The 21,929-nt window shown below is 44.8% G+C and overlaps 1 protein-coding gene across 1 annotated transcript in view; it reads right to left on the bottom strand.

The window, feature by feature from the left end:
* NT5E (5'-nucleotidase ecto) overlaps positions 1 to 21,929 on the bottom strand; it is a 56,793-nt gene that overhangs the window by 32,131 nt on the left and 2,733 nt on the right. Inside the window, exon 2 of the mRNA XM_081044194.1 lies at positions 4,605 to 4,827. Coding sequence (XP_080900320.1) covers positions 4,605 to 4,827 — 223 coding nt within the window. The remainder of the gene's footprint in view (positions 1 to 4,604; positions 4,828 to 21,929) is intronic.

Here is a 21,929-nt window from a genome sequence, read left to right on the forward strand (position 1 = left end):
TTTTTATTTTAATTTTTATTCCGACTTCTATTATGACAATGCAGAAAAATACCTGAGCACATAAGCATGAAGTACAGAAGAGGTTAATGATTTTAAGGCTTTGTTTGCAAGTTCAAGATAATCACTCTTCAAACTTAAAATTCTGTCAGCAACTAGTCGTTGAATGCCAAGCTTAACGCCAGTTGAACTCTCATCTTGTTCACTTGGTAAGGTCAGTATATGCGCATTTTTGAGCTCTGCATTAGACAGGGGTCCCATCTGAGTATCGCTGCACTGGGAGTGTGCACATTTTTCACTGGCTGCTTGCCCCCCACTTAGTGGTAATGACCACTGCTTGTTGGTACAGGCTGGTGAGTGTGGGTGTGACTGCACAGCCTGGTGCTCTGTGTTGCGAGCATGTGCCATCCCATGTAGCAAGACTACCAGTCTCTCCCTCTGTCTCTGTAGACAAACCTCAGCAAGCCTTGAGGTCATATGGCTTTTACTGGCACAGAAGTGACAGCAAACACTGACAGACACGCTGCCCTGAAGTCATGTCCCGTCCTTGGTGACAAGGGAGTCCTTCAGACGACTTGGACTCCTTTCTGTGAAATTTCTAAGAATCATTACTAAAATGCAATGCCAAAACATCAATAATATCTTGTAAAGAACTTCCAAAACCTAGGAGCCCAACATCTCCAGTTCGAAAAGTATTCATCTCTCCAAAGAGCAACGAAACTGTGAAGCACATCCCTTGGGACGCTGTGAGGTTTGAGTCTCTGTGTGCCCCATTGGGGAGCCCTGGAGCACCTAATGTGTGGAAGATAAATAGCACAGCTAATGGTCAAGCCAGAGAGGACCCCGCTGACAGCCTGAAAATTAGCAGCTCACAGATATCTTGAATTGGATGGGAAGTGTTGTCAGTCACTCACAGGCAAAGTTTTAAAATTAGGAATTATATAACAGCTGTGCCACCATTGTCTGCCATGAAAAGGTCAAGAATAATCTGCTTCTTGCCAATCACCCCAGTTAGCCCAGGACTCCCTGGTCACCCCTCAGTGCCATGTCACCTTCTACAAGTGCCTCTCCCAGAGCCTCCATTTAAAACAACGAGGTGCACCCTTCCCCCATGCCACATGCGCTGCCCTCTCCCCTTAATTCTCCACAGCACTTAACACCTTCTGACTCACCAAACATTTTACTCATTTATTCTCCCACTAAACATGTAAGCTTCAGTGGGCAGAGATTTTCATTTTGGTCAGTATCCCTGGTACCTAGAACAGTGCCTGGCACATAGACAGGCACTCAGGGAATGAATGAATGAATGAATGAATGAATGAATGAATCTATGTTGAGGCCTTCAGAGAATGCTACCATTCTCTGTTTTAGTTTGTTTGGCAAGAAGGAATGAAAACATTCAGCAGAACGCCTCTGAGAACAAGGAATGTCTTCTAACACATCAGAAATCTCACAGGATCAGTCATCACATATCTAGAAAGCATGGGATACATTTCAGGATGTTATGAGGGAAATTATAGGAATTTCACTATCTAGCAATAATAAATGTGCTAGAAATTCAAATTATACTGTGGGCACGAGGCCACCAAGCCTGGAGACATGGGGCTGGATTAGGGGCCAGGGATCTGAAGGAAGAACTCATGCTGGGCTGCAGGGGCTGTGGTCTTGGAAGAAGCAAGTGTCCCCAGACACATTGCTCCACCCCTGCCCAGCTCCTGCCTGAGCCCCTCCACAATCCTGCTGGCCTCTCCAGGAGCTGCTGGAAAGAGCATCACCCCTGCACCTCCCCTTGCTGTTGCCACCTGGTACAGGGCTCAGGTGGGATGCTGTCAGAGTCCTGGAAAAGGCAATGTGATTTCTGGAGCCCTTGTGTCTCTCCACTAACAATTCGTGCTCCTTTTCTCTTTTATTGGTGACTATTAAAGAAGGGATAATGTGTTTCTCCAAATCATGCCTGAACTCAGCCGTGCATTCAGAAGGCTCTGCAATCCAGTCCTCATCCAACTTTTTAGCTTTCCCTGCTTAGAACCGGTGTTCCAGGAAACTGAACTATCTGCTGTTGTGTGATTGTGGCCCCCACGCTCCTCTGCTCTCATGTATTCATTCCAGCAACACCTACTGAGAACTTCTCATAGGCCGTGCACTGGGCAGAGCAGAGCGGTGGATGAGACAAACAGGGTCCCTGCCCTCACGGAGCCTGAACCGGAGCCTCGTGGAGCATGTGACTCTCACCTCTCACTGCCTTTTGCCTCAGGATGCTTCACACAGCCCTCGGAAAGGGCAAGGGGGTCTTCACCAAGTTTACCTGACCCCCAACTAGGCCCTCACTCCTTTCATTCACTCCACCCCCAGCCCTTCTCCTCCTTCCTGACTGTGTTTATGACTTTTACACCATTTAACTACATTCTATTTTAAATGAACTAAAAAACCTGTAGGTGAAATATAAATTATGGAGACGCATAATTATTCAGTTATTCAACAAATCCACATCATTATCCAAAGATCCCAAGCTGCCCTCTGTATTGGGTTCGAGATGTTCATTGAAAGGAGTCGGGCTCTGTGCTCAGTGTACTCAGGCCAGTGCAGGACAGAGGCAATAAGGGAGTGGGAGAGGTGCTTTCTAGAGTGCTTGGCCCAGAGCTGGAGCGTCCAACCTGCAGGGGACGGGCGGCACAGACTGCAGCAACTCAGCCTGGGCAGCAGCTGGGCCTTGTCGCCCCAGCCCTGCCCACACTGGTTGGTTAGGAGTCAGGCAGTCCGGTGCACTCTAATTTCCACCCTCTCCTCTTGGCAGAAAAGTGTCAGGAGGCCCAAAGCAGCTGCAGCCCCTGAACCCCAGAGGATGTCTGCAGGGGGAGAGAGAGAGAATGAGTCAGGCCTGGCGGGTTGGGGAGCAGCCTGAGACTGTCAGTCACCGCCTTCTGGTGGGACCACATCCTTCTTAGTCAGAAGAGCACTTCTAAATCATTTCAAAAGCCAGGGCTTGTTTGTCCACAGCCGCCCTCCGGTTCCACAATGACCTCAACAGCTATTGACTGTGTGTCACACACTGTGCAAAGGCTTGGTCACCTGTCCACCCCCTGACTGGAGTACCCCACTATCCCCACTTCCTCTCAGTGGAGAGCAGCCAAGCCCCAGCCTGCCCGGCCCCAAGCTGGTGCAGGACCCTCTCTCATTAGGAGCAGACATGCTGCTCAGAGTCAGGCACAGCGGAGCTTTGTTGTTGTTGCCAATGGCCTGGACCTATTGTAACAACAACAATCAATACATTACTTTTCTAATTGTTAAGTAATTAGATGCCTTTTATCAGTTAATTCTTAGTGAAAGCACTTGTGTCTGCTAGCTCCGTTTCTGTATTTTTTCTTCAAATACGGAAAAGGAAATTAATTTGGATTTGGATAATGTAGAACAAAATTTTTTTTTTGTTCTCATTGCCAAAGTGTTTCAGTGAAAATATTCCTATAAAACTGGCTCGAAAATGTTTCTTGAATGATCTTAGGATTATATATGAATGTATGTGTATAAGTAGATAGATATATAGATATAGCTGATATATATCTGCATATATATATGTAAATATATATACATAAATATATATGTACATATATTTCATCAGACCATTCAAAAATATACGTATGTGTCCCAGAAAGCCAGATACAATCAAGTCATTAAAACTATAAGAAATAGGGCCGGCCCGGTGGCTCAGGCGGTTGGAGCTCCATGCTCCTAACTCCGAAGGCTGCCGATTCGATCCCCACATGCCCCAGTGGGCTCTCAACCACAAGGTTGCTGGTTCAACTCCTCGAGTCCCACAAGGGATGGTGGGCTCCGCCCCCTGCAACTAAGATTGAACCTTGAGCTGAGCTGCCCCTGAGCTCCTGAGTGGCTCAGTTGGTTGGAGCACATCCTCTCAACCACAAGGCTGCCAGTTAGATTCTTCGAGTCCCGCAAGGGATGGTGGGCTGCGCCCCCTGCAACTAGAAAATGGCAACTGGAGCTGAGCTGCGCCCTCCACAACTAAGATTGAAAGGACAACAACTTGACTTGGAAAAGAGTCCTGGAAGTACACACTGTTCCCCAATAAAGTCCTGTTCCCTTCCCCAATAAAATCTTTAAAAAAATAAAAAACACTACAGGAGATAAATAACACAAAGGAAGAAAGGAGTGTGAATTAGACCTGTAATAATCATACTACAAAAAGGAGAGATTGGGTAAAATGAGGCAACACCCGGGGTCCACATGCCCGGCTGCACAGTGAGAGGGGCAATGAGTTATGTGGTCCTCCTTCTCCAGTGAATGACTCAACATTGTTTGGTCCTGGATATAAATGAACTTCTCTTCCAATTTTGAATTCACCGAATTAAACAAAGACACTGTTTATGTCAACAAAGAATTTCACTGAGCAGAAGAACGGATGTCTTTAAGAAGTAACTTAGAACAATGTGGAAGCCACCAGACTGGTTTTCTCAATGATGTCATCCTAAGTACACCATTTGCCCACTACCACACATTGTTCCCACTTTTACCTACAGTCCATAAAAATAATGCCAAGCTTGCATTTGGTGCATCTATTTTCAAGCAGCGAGTGCTATAAAAGTAGAAAATACCTGGATTTGAGAGAAAAGGGGTTTCTTTTGAAGTGTATCCAACAATTCCCACAACTTCACTACCGACAGTAAGAATTTTATACGGCAAATAAAGTCCTGATATTTGAGATGCTAGCGGCCCCTGTGCTTTAATGTTTGCACTCAGAATTGGAAATTTGGCCTTTTTGAGGAGTGGATCAATCAGACCTTCTGGACCATTATCAAATTCATGATTTCCCAGGGCCTAGTAGAAAAAGAAAAAAGAGAAAAAAAAAATTAGGTTCTCATGAATTCCCAATAAAAGCATACTTTAAAGAAGATTACATTAGCCCAGTGGCTCCCACATCTGGCAGGGCTCCAGGAAGCATGGCTTCTGTCGTCCTCACACCCAGAGGTTTTACTCAGTCATCCTGGGGTTGGGCCCAGGGACATCCAGTCATCAGGCTCGTTTGAGAATAGCTCCCTCGGTCCCACACCACCTACTATACTGAAGGTGGCACCAATGTATGTAAGAGTCACCTCTGTCGCCCACTGTCCTGCCATCCCCAGATCTGGGGCAGGATCAAGAGTCTGCATTCACCAGGTGCCGCTCAGCCTTTCACCTTCTGTTTTCTCTCATAAACTCACATTTAAATCCACTAATCCAATCGTTTGACCTCTATATGCCAAGAAGAACTGTTAAAATTAACAGGACTTTGGTAAAAGGCGACTGGAAAAGTAGCCTCTCTTCAGTCATCACATCTCTGCATCTCCTTGGTCATGATTCCCTTATGTTGTGGAATTGTTTCTTGCCAAGGAATCTATGGTTTCTAATTCTTCTGGGGAAATGAAGACCCCCAAAGGCAAGCAGGAGATAACAGTCTCTGTATTTTACAGGGTGGCCTTGGTTTCTTCCTCTGTCAGCTCTGGGCCACCCTGTGTTTCATTCCCAGCTGTTTCCTATCTGAGGAAGAACAGGATGGTGAAATGATCATACCACCGTCAGCAGGTTCCGGACCTGCTCTGAGCAAAGGGCTTTGTCGAGAGCTGGTATGGTTAATGCAACCCTTGCCTCCCACCTTTTTTGCTCTTTCCCATTCTGCAGTGCTCTGGCAGTGGCTACTGGGTATAAAACAACCATTTTGACATCTGGCAGCTCCTCCGCCCCACTCCCAAATAATACTGACAATACACGACATGCCAGCCCCCTCTCCTGAAAAGCCTTCTCCCCCTTTCTCCATTGGCTTCCTGGAATTAGCCTGTCTCCTCTAATCACCTACCTATCTGCTCTGGCTGCTAAGGGTGTTTTGCTAACTTAGTGAGTCTCTGACTTTCTAAATACCACACCTGATTTTGCTTTACTTTGGGGTCATCTGGGAACAGGCTTGGAAATGCTAGCTGGTGACCCCCCTGGTTTTCTTATAGCCCCCACTCTTCCTTCCTAGCACATTCCACAGTCTCAGGGCATGTTTGTGGGGGTCGTCGCCAGACTGAGTCCTGCCACTTCCACCCTGCTCCCAGCTGTAGCCCCTTGCCTGCCACACAGACATAACTTGAGTGTCTTAATCTCAAAGGATTGTATATTATGTCCTGAAGTGTATATGTTTACACAGAGAAAGCCACACAATGTTTCACATTCCCATGTACCTGCCTCCCCAATTAAACTCAGAATATCTGAATCTGTCTTTTCCCCCATATCTGAGTATCTACTCATTTTTACCTGTTTCTCTTACTTATTACTTCCTTCTTAAAGTCTGACCTAGTCTTAAAGAGTCTCCCATTCTTGGATAATTGCCTTTTTTCTCTTCTATTCTAAGAATACCATTGTGTCTTCCTATGGTGAAATAAGTCCCCCTTATGGGGTTTCAACAATTATCTTAACAGTAAAATTTGTTTAAACGATTGTTTCTATAGCTCCTCATGAAAAACTACCCAGTGTGTCAGCCACCTTGCAGTTTACCAACAGCATTGTATTGCTGGCATTTGGCAATAGTTGAAGTTATATTTTTCATTTATTCCACGTTGGCCCAAGCTGCCACCATCTACCTAGTCAATAAAGCCAGAGACCGTGGAGCAGCCAAATCCTTCCCACTTACTTCCTGTCCCTCCCCTTCCAACAGCATCCCTCCCCTTGCCTGTCCATCCCACTGCTACTACCTGTGTAGTCTTTGACTGGGCTTTCAGCTGTTGTCATTCCCATCTCTAAACCATCCTGTATAAAGCTGCCAGAACAGTACTTCTGAAGTGCAAATCTGATCTTGTCAACTTTGACCTTAGGGTCCTACAGAGGCTCTCCACTGCCTCTGTGATAAAATGAGATCTGGCCTCACCCTCCCCTCCAGCTTCATTTCCGACACCCACCCCCTAGTGTGTGAGGCAACCAGGCAGGGCTGGCTGCACCGCTCATGTCAGTGACCTGGGCACATTTTGAAACCACAGCTCCCTCTGGAAGGGCAGCGAGTGAACAGAACAAAAGCTGTAATTTAAAAAATGAGCCAGCATTTGCTAAGCACTTGCTGCAATGCCTGTGTCATGGAAAGGGATTTCATATAGAAAACCTGGTTGCGTGCTGTGAGGTTGGTATTCTAACTACTCTCATTTTACAGATGAGAAAAAACTGAGATTGGGAGACATTAAATGAGTTGTTCAAGGTCACACAATTAGTAAGTAGTGGAGCTGGGACTAGAACCACTTTTCTTTGACTCCAACCTTCTTAAGCTCGATGCCTGGATGTAAAGGGCATTAGGCCTGGTAAATAATGAGCAGTCAAAATCAAATCCCAACTACTTGCGGTTTTCGGTGCTCTCACTTATCTCTGTCCCTTCACAAAGCACAGATCTATGATGATTGATCAATCGATAAGTACGTAGAACAGAACGTTCCTTTTCCATGCCATGCCTTCCCTATCTTACTCAACTCTGCTTTAGCTGCTGAAGTCTGATGATCCTTCTAGAAGAGAGATTTCCCAAGAACCCTTTGTCACTTTGAACAGAGGTGTTGCCTTACAGCTGCCAAACCGTTTGTTCCCCTGCGCTCTTACAAGGATTTCACAAGGGAGTGCCTCAGCAAACTGAGGCCTGATGGAGAGATATCAGAAAAGCTCCTTTGAGGGGAAGTCTCAGCAAACTGAGATCCAATGGAGTTATATCTGTCCCTCCCCTTCAATGGATTTCTTGGAGATGTCTGTGTGTGAAGGCAAAGTACAGGCTGGAACACAATGGGACTTTCGGAAAGACAGCCAGCAGGCTGCTAACACACAGATCTTGAGATTTACAATCTTTTACCTCTTTAGAAGTTTACCCATAAAAACTACGCATTGGCCTGATTCGAGGCCCACTCCTCGAGGCTGGAGTCCCTTGGCCCCACTTGCACTCTAATCTTGGCTACTGTCTTTTCTTAGCCCTGTACCACCCTTCTCTCTCCCCACAACCCTCATCTCATGCTGGACACGACAGAAGGAGTGTCCTTCCTCTGCTCTGATGGTCACCTCCATGCAGCCCTAGCAGACCCTGCACCTGCCCAATGAGCCCAGCACAGTCCCTGGAGCAGAGCAGGACACAACATCGAATGAAGAAACAAATAGCAGAAGAATCTTTAACAAACTTATTTCTTCTAGACACAGCCTCAAAAATTCATGCAGAAAAATTCCTTTGTAAATACTTATTTTCTGTAAAACCTCATGCTTTCATTTCCCCATCGTGACTTCCTCCTACGTGTTTCTCTCCCACGGCACTTATTACAACTTCCATGATTCCTAAGCTGTTCAGAAGGAGGGTTGTGCCACACTGCTGACATATAGCAGGTGCTCCAGGAACGTGTTAAATACGTTATTCATTTCTGTTCTTTTTATTAATAACATGAAAATACCTCAGGAAGAGTCTGCCCAAGAGAAGAACTTCGAGCTTTAAAAGACAGAACATAACAGAGCAGGTCATTGTTCCATGTTCCTTTACATCTTACAATGCATTTGTAGCACAAGCATAAGGGAATTTAAAAATTCATATGCCGCAGTACTCTGCCTTTTTTTGTGCTCTGAGAATTCCCATCCACCTTCCCTTATCTGCGACTGTCAATTTTTTTTTTTGCTGCTCTGCCCATAGCTTCCCTCATGCCTTTAACAACTAATCCTGATCTGAGCTAAACTTACCGGCCACTTAACTGCTGCAATCTTCCGATCAGGCAAGTGACTTCCCTGACCCTACTCATATTCTCTCTCTCTCTCTCTTTCTCTTTTGCTTTCCAAACATTTCATTTCTACTATTGGGTTCATGCACTAACTCTATTCATTCACCGATTCTAGCCCTGTGACAATGTTGTATATTTTTACTACACGCACTAAATTTCACTGTCTTACCCCTTCCTCTGTCCAGGGCATATGCCAATGCACTTTTGTATAATTTAAGAGAGTTGAGACTCGCAAAATAATCTTCTTCAGTATCTCCAACACCAGGATCATAGAAACATAACGTGAACAGCTGGTCTAGCCCCAGCGCCCCGTCCTCACTGCTTTCTTTGTGCAGGAGAAGCCCAAAATACTGTTAAAAAGAAATCCAGACCTGTTCATTTTATATGAAAGAAACTTTCTACACTTTCCATCTAGTCCAGCCAGCCCAGTTTTTTCAACCTTGGAAAGACCAGACATATTTAAAAACAAATGAAAATGTAAGTACAAGCGGAGATTTGCTTCTTCTCTGACTCAGAATCCTGTTGTTAAATGAACTCCGACAAGTACAATCTGATGTTTTAACACCTTCTGCAGGTATTGGTTAATATTCACATTTGATGTGGATAGTTTGTGAAAGTCCAGTGGCATTGGAGAAACTCTCTGTTGACTGTGGATAAGGCCCAGAAGGCTTCTGAGGTCATATGAATTGGTAATGGAAGAATGAAGATGTTCCAAGACTTCTGACGCCAAGTTTCTTGTTTTGATTATTAAAAATACCCTGCCATTAGAAATGAGGGAAAGCTTGTGTCTAAACTTTGGTTTGAAATTCTCATGAATTCTGAATGCAGGGCAAAGTCTTCCCTCCCTTTGGGGATTAGCAATTTCCTTACTTAGACAAATTTTCAGGTAATTATGAGGTGATCACATCTCTAATCATTTATTTCCAATGCACTGTATGCTAAAAATAATTTAACCTAACATTCAATTATCATTTCTTGGATACCAAATTAAATGGAAGGTACCTAATATCTACCCAAGTTGAAGTGCAAACAAATGCATGATGTCATAATGTCACTCTCGCCCATACCTTCAGTATCTCCAACACCACAGTCATAGAACTATAATGTCCATGGCAGATGCTGATGAATTGATTCAGTCTTTGCAGGAAGTTACTGTCAAACAACTAGAGACTGATACTTGAGATAAAATTGCTTTTCATGCGTGCGCTACGATAATAATTACAAGTGTGGTATCTCTTTGTTGACTTTTAACAACGTAAAATATGTCTTCAGTGAGTGACAAATGCTGGAGGTAATACTTTCAAATAAAGATGAAAGAATCCTTTATGACTTTTCTCTCTTTACTATGGTTTGTTCCATGACTGGTGTAGATGGGATCTGCAACCAGATTCGGTCGTCACACAGTCTGCTGCCTGACCACACTGTCCTCAGCCTGTGTGCCAACTTCCATATTTTTACATTTTCAAAGCTCTTCGTAGGAGGAGCTGCCATTTAATTCATTTCCTCTTTTCACTCATAACCAAATGTTCCCATTGGCATTGAGTAAATGGATAAATAGAAGCAATAGGGAGGACACTCCTCAAGGTGAGAGTAAGAGAAATAAAGCACTTGGTGTGAGAGTAGGTCAGTGGTGGGAGCTAACGCAGGAAGGGGGAGCAAGGTCTGAACCTGGACACTGGTATTTAATCAAGGTCTGCAGGAGGGGATACAGAGGTCAGTGGCCATCCGATGGTCTTCCAGAAAGGCCTCCCATGATTCTGGAATATTTTGCTTTTAAGGAGAAATGCACTTTCTGATTTCTCAAGTTACAATTGATTGATCAAGGCAATCCGTCTCCCTGTCATTAAACAATATGTATTGATTGACCCCCAAATCCATTAAAAATGTACCTAACATGGGACATACTTCGTGAGTATTTACTGAATGAATGAACAAGTAAATAAATAATTGGTGACAGGGAAGAAAAAGAAGAAACTGAGAATTAATTTCCAAGACTGGAATTACTGGGCCAGCTGCCACGACAGCCTGTCCCTGGAATTCATGTCATCATGTCTATGCGTGCTGCAATAGGAATAAAGGTCTTTCTGGCTCTGGTATTGAACTGGTGAAGAGTTCTGTTTGAAAGCCACTGATGAATGCACACAGCAGCCACAGAGTAATAACTTTAACAGGAAACTGGGCCGCAGAAGGCAAGCGAGCCGCAAAGCCCTGAGAGCTGGAAAAGCCTCACAGGCCAAGAACCTGTTAGACCTTGCTGAGTACAGAGCCTGCATTCTCAACTGGGAAATTGTCCCCAAATAAGGCTGCGAGGAGGTCACAGTGGCCCAGCTCTGATGAGTTCCTTATCCTTGGTTAGTTTGCCTCGACCTGCAGCAGAATTTTTATTCCCAGTGTTACCAGAAAATTTATATTTTTTCCAAGTTTTGATATGGCTCCTCTCCCTCTCCATTTCAGGCCTGCCAGCTTGAAACCTGTCCAGGTGAGTTGAAGACACTGTGAAAATGTATGGGCTGGGGAGGGACAGAGACCTAGAGCGCTTTCCTGTTTCTTGTCTCAAGAGACACTAGATGGAGCTTTCTGGGACTGAGCTGATGGTCACTGCCCTTTCTCCCGGAACCCTCCCCATTGCTCCCCATTCCTCCCTATCTGGCAGGTGGGACACCCGCAGAGAAGGACACTTACTTCCGGTAACCCATGAATGAGACACTTGTGAGCATGCATGTGGTCCCAGGTGTTGGGAAAGAGTCTTTATCACGAAGAAACACCTGGACAAGCAGTGAAACACCTGGGCAGTTCTGCCCTTCTCACCTTTGCCCTCCCCTCCTGGCCAACCAGCCTTGAAGTCCTGTTGCTTCTGCTCCTGTATCATCCCCTCAAGTGGTTTCCACCACATTCCACTGCTCCGCGCTGTTTCATCACTTCTCACCCGGCCCTTTCCAGAATCTTCTAGCAGGTCTCCTGGCTGCCAGGTTTGCACATCTCCCACCCAGGCCGCCGGACTGCCCTTCCCCAACCTCCAACATGTTTCCTGCTTCAAGTGTCTCTAAGTGTCACCTCCCCTCTTGCAGCAGAATCACAGTCCTGACTCCTTGGATACCATACAAGCCCTTCCCTGAGCTGCCTCATTTTTTCTGCCAAACTTCAGATGCCTGGAGTTCCTGGAACACTAAAGCACCCACATGCAACGAGCTGCCTCAGATGTGTGACTTCATTGAGAAACCTTCCGTGACAGCGCCACAGTAGAGGCCCACCTCTCTGCTGTGTGTCTATCACGTCATACTTTGCATGCACATCTCTGACAGCACCTGTCCTCACTATCACTGTCTGTCCTCACATCTTTCTTTCTCCCAGAGGCAGGAGTGGTTTCGACTGTCATTGTTTCCTCCGTGACATCACCAGTGCTCAGCAGATGTGAAGGGATAATAAAACCACCCACTCCGCCTGTTCCCTTTAAATGGGCTCTAGTTTATTCTATAATTTGATATGTGAGCCACTAAAACTTTTCAAAATAAGGCAGGGCATAAAAACAAACCCAGTAAAGTAGTTAAGCAATATCTTAGTTATAAAATGAGAGAAACCAAGTGCTTGGAAAGCAGGTGAAAAGGTTAGCCAACTGCATCACGATTCATGGCCCCCCCCCTCTGGCAACGCTTCTCAGGGCAATTGGGCCTGGTTCTTTTCATTTCCTGTATTTTTATTTATATTTCTACTAATATCTTACTGGCACTTGTTTGTGAATGGAATAGATATGTATTTTTCAAATGTATGCTGAACTGTTCTGTGTGTGTGTGTATAGATGTGAAGATTATTTAGATTTCATGATGGCAGTTTGGGAGAAAAGGGAACTTTTTGAAAAGTCTCTTCTGTTGGAAATATGCTATGGAGACCAATTATTTGGTTTATCAAAGAACACCCCTAAAAATCACCAGTGAATTTGACATAAGAGAATTTCAAGAAAGATTTTTTTTTAAAAGACAAAAAAACTGACAAAAAGAAATATTAATAGTTAAGACTTTCATGCTTCATGGCCAGGCCCTGTTCACATACTAACTCATTTAATCCTATAATGCAATGAGGTAGGTGCTATTTCATGTCTTTTTCATAGGTGGGGAAACTGAGGCACAGAGCTCCCACAACTAGCATGTGGCAGAACAACATAGTAAATCAGGGTGTCAGCAGCTAGGGCCTTAACCCCTCTACCACTGCCGCTGGTGTAAACACCTGGAAGGGGAGTGTATTACTCAACAACACTAGTTTCTTACAGGGTTCTTGAGTGCCAAGTAAGGCCACGGTCCTCGCTCTCAGGAAGCTGATAGGACAGACAGGGAAAGAGCTAGACAGAGCACATCCATCTATCGACCCACGCGTATGTAAAATGTTTGAGAACTACAGAGGGATATGAGAGCCCAGCAAAGACACAGGCACACCCTGCCAGTTGAGATCCGAAGCAGCCGAGAGTGAGCTTCAGGCCCATGGTGCCAGTTGGAGGAAGCTCACAGGCCAATGATATCAACTGTGTAAACAAATGGGGGAATGAAAACACAGGTCTGAGATAGTAGAAAAGTGAAGATAAGAGGCTTAAATTTTCTCCTTTGTTAGGAGAAAAACAAAGGAAAGAGGAAGTGATTTAAGAGCAGTGTAGTGTGCATGATGCAGAAGAAAAGAATCTCTTTTAATCCCCAGATACCAAGTGTAATAATGCAAAAAAGCCAGTTGTCAGAAATTTGCAACGCTTGAATTTAGCTTGTCATTCACACACTTGCTCACCCCATGAAGGACTGGAGGTTGCGTTCCACCCTATAATCTAAGGGTGGAGAGCCTGGGCTATTATATGACGGGGCTCAGTTGCTAATTACTCAGGGAGACTCAACAATAGCCATAGGAGTGGAGGATTACAAATTGTGCTTGATTTGGTTGATACATTTCTGGCACTATGGACCACTTCTGGTGTTGGGATGTACTCCATCCCCCAGTCCTGGGCCAGGGCATGTGACCCCTGGCAGGTGAAGATGGTGTCTGATTGAATGGCCGGAAAGATCCCAGGGCTCAACCCAGCTCACCTGCATGTCAATGTTTGTGGAATGAATAATCAAAAAAGTACTGAACAGACAGCATTTCACTTTTTCCACATCAGATGGAAAAATTTACAAACTCCTTGTACATGCAAAATATGCACATCAATGTTACATTTAGAATTACTTGCTCAACTAATTGGGGTCCAGGCTGGTTTAACTACATCTCTGAGGGGCTAGAGGGCTCCAGCTAATGTTTGGATTATATACCATAGAAGTAATTACGCAAGTGAGGGGAAAAGAAGTGTCAAGAGAATTTTCAAATTCTAGTGATGTGGTTGAAGAAAATAGACATGAAGGAATTTACACAGCAGTCAGGTGTATTTGTGAGTGAAATATGAAGAGCTGCCAACTCTGTGGGTGATCTGTTTGGCTCTTTCCAAATTTCAGTTATGCAAACACAGACGCTAGACCAGGGACATGATGAGCTAAGAAACTGCCTTTGCTTTCTCTTTCTCATGCTTCAGGCCATTCTCATCCCGCCCAGCTCTCAGGTGGAACTAACTCAGAAGGGAATAGAAGACGCAGAAGGGCTGTGACCACGGCCACAGGATCATATTGCTGAGGGGATCCACAACCCCCAGACACTAGCAACTCCTGAGGTCTGAGCTCTAGAAATAGCTACCAACCTACTTTGCCTTTTAAAAAATGCTGTTGCCACCAGGACATCTCTTTCAGGCTTCCCAAACTAGCATTGCTAATCTGTTTTCTTTGAACCTGTCTTTTAAAGATAAAATAAATTCTGAGAGTTTCCTCGATATGAGAATATCATATTCCTTTGCAAGAATTTCCTTTGTAAGCACTTGAATATAAGGTGGCTTCTCTTTGCTTAGGGGTTAGTTTTCTGGGGAGGAGAGGAAACATGCTCACTGTCACATTGGGCATATGTGGTACCTAATGAGGGCCTGACATTTTGTCTTCTGCAGACCAGATGTTTAGCTTTATAATCCCCATGCACAGGTATTAAATTTCAGTCACTTTTCCTTTGCTTTGCATATCTCCCCTCCTTCATAGGTCTTACCCAGCCTCTCTATGTCGTCAAGAAGGGCTCAAATGGGTACTGCCCCCTCTATCTACTTAATTGTAAGTTTCACCTTAGCTGGTCTTGTTTGCCGTCCTTAGCACTGAGCACTGAGCCTGGCACATGGAATATTTGTGGACTGACTGAATAAATGAGCCTCAAAGACAGTAGGCTTGAAACTAGGCTCATCATCCTCCCACTTCTTAGGCCATCATTTTCTATTACTAATAGAGTAACACTCCATCCAGAATCCTGGGACCCTTTTTATCTGGAAACAGTAGCCAACTGGAGGTACCTGGGAACAGACCCAAGCCATCTCTCCACAAGGAAATAGCTGCCATGAAAATAACTGTGAAGGAAAAGTAAGAGAGCTGTTAAGCAAATAGACTTGTGTGTAAAATTAAGTTCCTGGACAAACCAAGTTATGTTGGCAGATTAGAAGCAAGTTGGAGGGCTGGACAGGGGATGAAGTACTGGGAAATGACATGCAACAGACCACCTTTTCCAATTCTCCCATCTAATAGATAAGGAATACGCTGCCCAAACTCACATAGCTAATGAGTTGGAAGAGGCAAACCATAAAACTCGGGTGTCCTGACGTCCCATCCAAACCCCTTTCCACTGCCCCTGTCTGCCACAGCCACATAGGGTCCAATCATGTCCAGTGAGCCCTGGAAAAGCCTTTAGATTGCATTTCTGTGCTGCACATAGCAGGCGTCAGCTTTCAGGGGGTAAGTTTGCGTAGGAGAATCTGCACTCCTTTGTAGAAGGGTCAAAGCCTGCTGACTCGCATGGTGCCCCCTGCTTGAACCTTCTTAGTCATCTCTCGACTACATCCACTCTTGGGCCACTCGTTGCTCTGCCACATGCTAGTTGTGGGAGCTCTGTACCTCAGTTTCCCCACCTATGGAAAGGACATATAATAGCACTTACCTCATTGCATTATAAGATTAAATGAGTTTAACATGTCAACAAGGCCTGGCCATGAAGCACGAAAGTCTTCACGAGATTAAACAACCTGCTCACAGCCCATAGATTCTGAGTGGCAGAGAGGGGACTTAATCCCAGACAGAGTTAGCTGGGAGTTCACCCTCTTAGCCGTAGGCCATACTGCCCACATGAAACCGGTTCTCCTGGATTTGGCCTTTCTTCCCACCGTCACCCCAGTTCAGTCCTTAGCATCTCACACCTACACTGCTGCCCTGCCTGTTCTCTCAGCCTTTTCTGCCATGTCTTCCCCTTCCCATCCATTTCTGGCTCATCTTCCAAAACAGATTCCTCTATATTGCTGAGAAGTTTTTGCTCACATTAACTAATTCTCCAATTCTTTGAAGATACCAATTCTCTGAAGATACCCAATTGTTGGGTGTCCAATAATTCAATTCTGATACTGTCTACCTGGAGTGAGCATCAGATCCCACAAGGTAAGAACTCAGCACCACAAGACTGCCCCCACTTCAGATGACACCTTTCAGAAGATGGCCCACTTCAGAAGGTCACCTGCACTTCTGACCAACCAGCTATCAAACCTCCACAAGTTTGATAATTTGCTAGCATGACTCACAGAACTGAGGAAAGTGTTTTAGTTACTGATGTATCATAAAGGATACAATTCAGGAACAGCCAAATGGAAGACATGCATGGGGCAAGGTATGAAGGGAATGAGGTGGGTGTGTGGAGTTTCCATGCCCTCTCTGGGCACGCCACCCTCCCAGCACCTCAATGTGTTCACTAACCCAGCAGTTCTCTGAACCTCATCACTCAGGCATTTTTAATCATTTCACTACATGAGCTTGATTTATTAAATCGTTGGTTATTGGTAACTGACTCAATCTCGGACCCCTCTCTCCTCCCAGGAGGATGAGGGGAGGCTGGAAGTTCCAACCCTCTAATCATATTAATAGCTTGATCACTAGCCCTCATTCTGAAGCTATCTAGGGGTCTCCAGTACTATACAAAAGACACTCTTAGGAACTGGAGACAAAGACCAAATATTTATTTTTTATTATATCAGAGTTGCTCTTTATTCAGAAAATCTAGTGGGTCCCGTGACAACAGGGAGACCTCAAACTTTTCCAGGTGGCCTATAAGCTGTATACAACCTTACCTCCCATGATTCCCGCCACTTGCCATGGTCCAGGCTGGTCCACCTTGTAGATTCCTTCCTGTCTCTGCACCTTTGCCCCATCCTCCCACGCTTTCACTGAACTGAAGTATTTCTAGGCACTATTTGTTTAGAATGTAAGGAACCTCGGAGATGAGCTGGTTCAAACCTTTTACAGATGAGGAACTAGTGACTCGAAGTGATGACACAGTCCCAGCTAATAGATTATGATCTCTCACAAGCAGGGAGATAATCCATAATTCTATATCTGAATTTTTGGTGACAAATACTTGAGATAATAAGCTTCAAGTTAACAAACTCATGTAAACTTTCAAAAGCAGAAACCACAAGGCAAAAAGAAAAAAAAAAGATTAACTTGATTATACCAAATAAAGAATTTATGTTCAATGAAAGACACTATAAAGTTAATAGATATAACAAAGAAGATATTTTCAACATTTAAAGTTGATCACAGATCAATATCCAGAACTTCTGAAAATCAAGAAAAATAGAGCAAACCCAATTAAAAAAAAAATAACAAAGGATGTGAACACTTAGAGAAGAAACTCCGAAAGTCAACAAACATATCAAACTCATTAATTATTAGAAAAATACAAGCTCAAACAATACTGTCATTTTACACCTACTGGAAATTTGGATAATGCTGCACAGTATGGGTGCGGATACCGGGATTCACATCTGCTAGGGGGTGGGGGGAGTAGAGGGCTCCAGTCACTCAGGAAATCAAGCTGGCAGTCAAAGTAAGTGTATAAATTGTAAACCTGGAACCAATGATTCTGCCCGTAAGTATGGATCCCAAAGAAATCCTCCCAGGTGGGACCTGCAGGAGACTATTTCAGCAGCTATCTGAAGAATTGCAGCACAATCTGCTCTCCAAGTGGACCCATCACTAGGAGAGCAGATGGTATAATCTGTGGAGATCTCTGAGGAGCACAATGCATAGTATATGTATCACAGGTCCATGGCAGACACAGAATGACAGGGATAAATTGTACCAACAACCAGTGTAGGGCAGGAGTAAGAAACAGCATGAGCTGAGTAACAGGACGAGCTATATAATTTAAAAATGCAAGCATCTAGAACAATAATAAAAGTTTGAAAGTACATACAGAAACCAAACATTAACATCTAACACGTCAGAATGGTGGCCTATGCAGGAGGTGGGGACCTGACTAGTGGTTCCCTGGGTGAATTAAAGACAGGGGCCATGGTCCCCATCCAACAGCTAAGGCTAAGTCTGCAGTCTTTCAGATAGGAAGTGGGCTCTGGGGCCAGGGCCGCTGAAGCAGGACCAGCTAGAGGGGAGGCTGCCCTTCTCTACCGAAGCTATCTCACAGCCCACCCACCTCGATGGTGAGAATCCCACCTCTAGAGATAGATCCCTTTGGTTTTGTGCTTTGCGGGGATTCATAAGTCTGCTCAATGAGTAACCATGAAGGATAGTTTAGGCAATGAGATTTAGAAAAGAGGGTGTTTGGGATGGAGGAGGGTGGGAGGCTGGGTCAGGCTGTCAGAATCAGATAAACTGAAAGCCAGCAGGATTCTGGGGAGTTTTACATTTATTATCACGTTTTGTTCACAAAAATCCTACATGGCGAGGTGGGGGGTTATCCATCCTGTTTCTTATTTTTTATTTAAATTTTTTTATTAAAAATATAGCTAACATGCAACATTATATTCATTTCAGGCTATATAATCCCTAAAGAAGTGATCGCCATGGTAAGTCCAGCAACCCTCTGACACCGTAATATGCTATCACAATATTATTGACTATATTCCCCATGATGTACATTACATCCCCCTGATTTATTTGTTTTATACCTGGACATTTGGACCTCTTATTCCCCTTCACATTTTCTCCCCTTTGTAAATTTATCAACTAGAGTTGACATGCAATATTATTTATATTAATTTCAGGTGTACACCATAGAGATTAGACATTTGTATAATTTAAGAAGTGATCCCCCAACTAGTCTAGTACCCACCTAGCACTACACATAGTTATTACCGTATCATTGACTATATTCCCTATACTCTACTTTACATCCTCATGACTATTTTGTTACTAATTTGTACTTTTTAATCCCTTCATCTTTCTTGCCCTGCTCCTAACTCCCTCTCATCTATCACCCCAACAAATCTAGTACCCATCTGATACCATATATAGTTATTACAATATTATTCACCATATTCCTTATGCTATATGCTGCATCCCCATGACTACTTTGTAGCAACCAATTAGTACTACTTAATCCCTTCCCCCTTTTCATCCACTTCCCCCCACCAAACCTCCTCCCATCTGGGAATAATCAAAATGTTCGCTGTATCTATGAGTTTATTCCTGTTTTGTTAATTTTATGCCCTTTGTGTGTGCCACTTGTGGGGCTAATTGGGTGGTGCCCTGCTATAGTCTGAAGCCAACTTCAAAGTATGTCAGTTCTGAGGCCTCTTGGGAGGGGTTCTGGTGCAGGCTCAGGGGCTTCTCTTTTTGGCACCAGTATCCAGGCTGGGGAGCCTGGTGTGGGGGGCTGGCATCCCTCGCTCCTCCAAGGGGAACCAAGGCATCCAAGGTATCCCTCCTAATTCTCAACCACTACATGCAGGTGTGGGGTTCGTTTTGAGTCTCCGCCCTTTGTACCTGTCTCAACGTGGCTTTTACTTTACATTTTCAGTTGTAGGATTTCTGTTCAGCTAGACTTTAAAGTATGTCAGTTCTGAGGCCTCTTGGGAGGGGTTCTGGTGCACCCACTGCCCGTGACTGGCTGGGGGCTACCTGGTAGGATCTACAAAACAATCCACAGTTGTTTGCTGTCTGTGCTGGACCTAGAGGTGTGTGGGAGAGGCCACGCTGCAAACTGAAGATGACTGCCATCAGTACTGGGCCTGAGGTAGCTCCACAAAAAACCAGGACACCCAAGACCTGCTGCCACATGCTGGCTCCCTTAAGGTTCAATCACTGATAACGCCTCCTTCAGTACTCGAGTTGGGTGAGGCAGGATCACCAGGTTGTGGTCACCAGGTTAATGTAAGTTCTAGTTTGGTGTCAGTGCTGAGCCTGGAGCAACTCAGCAAAAGTCTCAGAGCACACTGAGGCCAGTTGCTGCCTTCCTGGGGCCTGCCGGACTTCAATAGTTTTCCAAGAAAGAGAGCAATGCGGCCAGGAATGGTTGTCCTCAGAGAAAGGGCCTCCAGCTGTGCGCAAGTTGAGTGGGGCATGTTTCCAGTGAGTCAGCAGGGCAGAACAGGGGAGCTCACAAGGCCAATCAGATCCAGTTTTGGCCGGAGGGGGCAAGCAAGCTCAACACAGGAAAGATGGCGCCTGCCTGCCAGCTGCATAAAGGTAGATCCTCATGGAGAAAATTCCAACTATCCTCCAGTCCTCCCCCGAAGCCACATACCTCAGGCTGCACCCCCCTGCCCAGTTGTCTTCGAGGTGCCCCCCATCCCGAGTCGCCATCCCTCCGCTGCAGTGCAAGGTGAGTGTTTGCAAGCGAGTGAAACTGCACTGACTGTTTAAAAGGACGTTTGTGTTTCTCACAGCCTTCTGTCCCACCTGGATGGTTGGAATCCCCACTGTTTTTCACAGCCAGATATTGTTGGGGCTTCTCTTTTCAGCACCAGAATCCAGGCTGGGGAGCCTGGTGTGGGGGGCTGGCGTCCCTCGCTCCTCCAGGGGGAACCAAGGCATCCAAGCTATCCCTCCTGATTCTCAACCACTACATGCAGGTGTGGGGCTCGTTTTGAGTCTCCGCCTCTTGCACCTGTCTCGACGTGGCTTTTTCTTTACATTTTCAGTTGTAGGATTTCTGTTCAGCTAGACTTCAGATGGTTCTCCAGGTTGATTGTTCTATAATTTAGTTGTAACTTTAATGTGTTCATGGAAGAATGCGGACACAGTGTTTATCTACTCTGCCATCTTGGATCTCGATCCCTCCTGTTTTACAGTTAGGGAACATGAAGTCAGAGAAAGTAACCTGGCCACGCTCACACTGTGAGTGCATCGATACCATCTTCCTACTGTCTTGGGGAACAACCAGTTCTTCCACTGAAACAGCTATACCAACTAGTGGCTTTTGACATCTTCTCTGGATAGCAGCAGGTGCAGGGGAGCTGCAGGCCCACTCGGGGGCCTCCGCAATTATCACAACTGCTCCAGCAGCTCTCTCTGGGATGTAGCAGGTCTAGAAAGTCTGTACCTCCTTGGAGGCTCTTGCTGGAGGGAACTCCTGGACTTAAGCTAGACTGCATTAATTTCCTCTTTGCCTTCCATACCCTCAAGTCCCAGCTCTTCTAAATGGGTCCAGTTTTTAGTGAACTAAAGATGCCCCTCCACAACTGGTTCCCATCCAGATTTGAATCTTCAGAGACGTGAGATTCAAGATGTGGCATGCAGGTGGGTAGGGTGGGGGAACCTTCATAGCAGAACATTAATAAATACCCCAGGAGGAGCATAATATAAACAAAATGACAGTGAAAAATCTTTGTAAAACAAGAATATGGCAGAGCTTTAGCATATGCTAAAGCATTATAAAAAACTACAATTTTATGCAGGTTAGATCATGTTTGTGAAACTCCAAAATTGTGCAGAGTAAGTCCTAATGAGATGTTATTAGGAACGTGGTTATCAACCAGCCTTACCATTGGAGCTCCTCCTCCTTTTCACACCCTGCTAACTATATAAGTAGCCTTTTTTTTTTCAAGCCCCAGTCCAATTACGTTGGGCAAAATTTAAAAGAAAATAATTCCACCCAACAAAAAGTATTCTAAACGTTCCTGTAACTTGCAGCAGATTGTCCCATCCTCATCCAGAGTCCTGTCATAAACACTTGATAAGGTGATTAACACCATGAGCTCAATTTGACTTAAAGAGGAAACATTATTATTAGAGAAAACTAGTAATTTTCCCCTTTTTCCCCTTCATCTAAAGGAGTTTATGCGACTGTGGCTAAAAGGGTGTTATGAAA

This window comes from Rhinolophus hipposideros (assembly GCF_964194185.1).
Source record: "Rhinolophus hipposideros genome assembly, chromosome: 3".
NCBI classification, from domain to species: Eukaryota; Metazoa; Chordata; class Mammalia; order Chiroptera; family Rhinolophidae; genus Rhinolophus; species Rhinolophus hipposideros.